At 42.3% G+C, this 3,384-nt stretch overlaps 1 protein-coding gene across 1 annotated transcript in view; it reads left to right on the forward strand.

Moving 5' to 3' along the window:
- Window positions 1–846, forward strand: part of LOC103603790 (chromosome unknown open reading frame, human C4orf45) — a 59,178-nt gene extending 58,332 nt beyond the window's left edge. Inside the window, exon 2 of the mRNA XM_008588368.1 lies at window positions 584–846. Within this exon, the coding sequence (XP_008586590.1) occupies window positions 584–846 (263 nt within the window). The remainder of the gene's footprint in view (window positions 1–583) is intronic.
- The last annotated feature ends 2,538 nt before the right edge of the window (window positions 847–3,384 follow it).

The following is a 3,384-nucleotide window of genomic DNA, read 5'->3' on the forward strand; positions in this document are numbered from 1 at the left end:
TTTTTTTTTTTTTTTTTTTTTTTTTTTTTTTTTTTTTTTGGCAGCTGGCTGGTACAGGGATGGAACCCTGGACCTTGGTGTTACCAGCACCAAGCTCTAACCAACTGAGCTAACTGGCCATCCCTCTAGTTCTCATTTCAGATTTTATCTGTCTAGATAAAACAGCACATGACTGAAGGCCTACACCCTGCAAATGTGGCACGCGTGAGGAGAGTTAGCATATAAAACATGTCGATGTTGAGTTGATTGTGAACACAATGGTTTAGTGGGGCAATTAAGAGCCCAACCCTCCAGGTAGCCTTCCTGGGTATGGAGAGCTTGTTATCTTGACTCTGGACAAATAACCAACCTTTCTATGCCTCATTTTCCCCATCTATAAACTGGGAGAAATAATTCTACCTATCTCATTTGGTTATCAATAGGAATTAATTGAATTAACACATCTAAAAGGCTTATAATAGCACCTAGAACATAGTAAATGTCACATACTCATTAGTTATTATTTCCACCATTAAAATAACATAAGCATGTTAGCATAAAGTGTGGAGAATTTTTTTTAAGCATTTTTTTCTGTCTTTTTAAGGTCCAGATTATATAAAGGATCATTTACCTAAAGTTCATCAGCACACTTCCTATATAGGAGAAAAGCTTCCGGAATTAGAAAAAACTGGAGATCTCAGATATTTATGTAGGCCTGCCTCAAACAGAAGCTTGCCAGCAAAATACAAACACGAGTATGTTGGTGAAATTGGTTGGGGAATTCAAGAGTATAGTTTTATCAACAAATCAAGAGTTGAGAGTGGCTTTCATATCAAGGTATTGTTCTTTGATTTATACTCTGCATAGTTCATGGTTTTCTGACTTGAATTCTTTCTGAGTTTGCTTCCATAGGAAATGCCAGGTGATTGATTTCTCACTGAGAAGTAATGGGATTTGAGTTTTGCAGAAAGATAAATGTGTGAATCAATGTACCTGTTGCCACAACTCTCCTTCAGCCCTTCTAATACATGAGAGGAGAGCTGTGAAGGAAATGAGGCCACAGATAATCCAGAAGCAGTTGGGTTTGGCTTTGGAGTGCATTCAGATTCACGTTGATGCGAGGCACTTACATATACACCCCCACCCAGCACTGCTTTACGAGTGGATGCCAAGGAGGAAGGCTGAGCTGGGCATCACCCACAAAGCTCAAGCACGAGTCTCAGATCTTTAAAATCCACCGTGTGGATAATGCCTCTGTATCAGGTAATTCGGGCTTTGTAGTAAGAGGGTTCTCAGAAATCTTGTTTTATTCCCTTTTGGTGATGTGGACACAGCCATGAGCCCACACAACATCCTCTGAAACAGAAGAGAGCACAGGAGACTTTAGAAGTAAAATCGGAGAATTCCAATATGTTTTTTCCAGGCAGGCCTTTGCACTGTCTGAAAATTGAATGTATCAATTGTGCGATAACCAAATTTCCTCAGGTTCTTAAGGCAATATGGTACAGTCTTATGTGGTAAGGATTAACAAAAAACAAACCAAAAAACTTTTCCTGGCTCAGCCTACAGCAGTACAGGAGACTGGTGGAAAGCTCAGTCTTTGAAGTTAGACTCTGCTTCAGGTCTAGCTCTGTGACCTTGGGCAAACGAGTTTACCTGTCACATATCTGTTCCTTCCTCTCCACATGGCAGTATTTAGAGGCCCACTTCACAGGAGCACATGAATTCCCATCCTGATGGCTACCTACTAGCTGTGAGTGGCCTTGGTTAAGTTCCCTAGCCTCTGTGCTTCAGTGCTTTCATTATGAAATCTTAGGATCTACCTCATCAGGCTGCTGTAAATATTAAACAGGTTAGTATTTGTGAAGTGCTGGGAATAGTGTTTCGCATATCAAGCCCTACATGTGCTTATTATTATTATTGTTATGTTTTGAGGATTAAACATGAGAACACAAGGAAGGGCCCTAATCACCACATCTGGCACGTGGCTGACATCCAAATTTCAGCTTTTAGTACTGACCGTTGTTGTTGTTTTTAATGTTACTCAGTATCAGAGAGAAAGAATGCTCAGATTCTTAAACTGTGTCCTATTCCACTGAGGCAATAAAGATGAAGATCAGAAATTTGATTAAATATCACACTGGCCACCAGCAAGAATAGTACAGCCCTGAAGCAAGGCAGCTGGTCTAAAGAGAGTCCAGAACTTTCGTTGCCTTGCTGTTGCCCTCTGGGTGATGCCCTGCTCTCGCTCACAGCCCTCAATCTGTCTGACCATCTTGAGCGTATACAACCTCCTTTCCTTCTTCATCTTTAACTTAAGAACCTGTTTTTCTGCTCAAATGAAGTGCAATCAAGCATGCCTTGGTCTTTAAAGGAAGCTGGGAATCCAAAAGAGGTGACAGCCACAAGTTAGCCTTCCAGGAAGGTATTTGTTCCATTTCTGTCCTTAGTATTTCACAGACTGCTTCTAGTGGCTGCTCCGCTCTTGGTCTCTGCGGGATTGCATGTGAGCTGTATGATGATTTTCTTCTCCAGCCGGCTGCACACTCAGAAACTGGTTTTGTCTGGCATATGCTGTAATGGATTTGCTCATCATCTGTGCACTTTCTTGGCTCTGGCATTTTAACAGTTATAGTTTTCAAGGGCCTACCTGTCTCACATAACAGTCTTGAACAATGCTTCAAAGGCTTTCATGGACTTAGAGCCTGAAAATAAGAACAGAAAGACTCACTGAGAATGACTGTACATGTTAGCAAAGAACCATCTATAACTTACCTACTAGGTAAGACGTAGGTTTGGTCAACAGGGCTGCTAATCTCCTCCTTATCCAAGTATGCCTCCCCCTCTACATCCAAGGCAGGGCAGACTTTCATCTCTTTTCAACCCTGTGCTTCAGGCAGCTCGTTCCAATCAGTCAGACTTGGTGCATGAATCGACACTTTGAGCTGATACATACACATGCAAACATGCTCCTAATTACAAGTAACATACAAGAGCGGTGGCATTCTCCCCACCCCCACCCCACAAGGTGGCTGGTAAATTCCTCGTGGTGGTGTCACTTAGGGCCATGTCTCCATCCATCTCCTGTTCTTTCTCCAGTTCCTTGTCTTTCTGTAGACCTCTTTCACCTCCCTCATGCTTCCTCTTCCCATAATAGTCCAAATCAAAATGGTCACTTCCTTTTTAATCCTAACTGCAGACTCTTCAGTGCCTCTCACTGCAATCGCTCAGAATTTAAACGTTAAGCACAAACGTTTGTCCTCTGGGTTTTCATAGCTGCAACAGCTGCTTTTCATAACTTACTGCTCCAGGTTTGAGTAAGAATGGCAGCTAAGGACGCTCAGGCACCTCCAATAGATTCGGTAAAATGCCTGAGGCAGCTGCCTCCTACCTGGGAACGGTCTC

This window comes from Galeopterus variegatus, unplaced genomic scaffold (assembly GCF_000696425.1).
Source record: "Galeopterus variegatus unplaced genomic scaffold, G_variegatus-3.0.2 Scaffold4790, whole genome shotgun sequence".
Taxonomy (NCBI): Eukaryota; Metazoa; Chordata; class Mammalia; order Dermoptera; family Cynocephalidae; genus Galeopterus; species Galeopterus variegatus.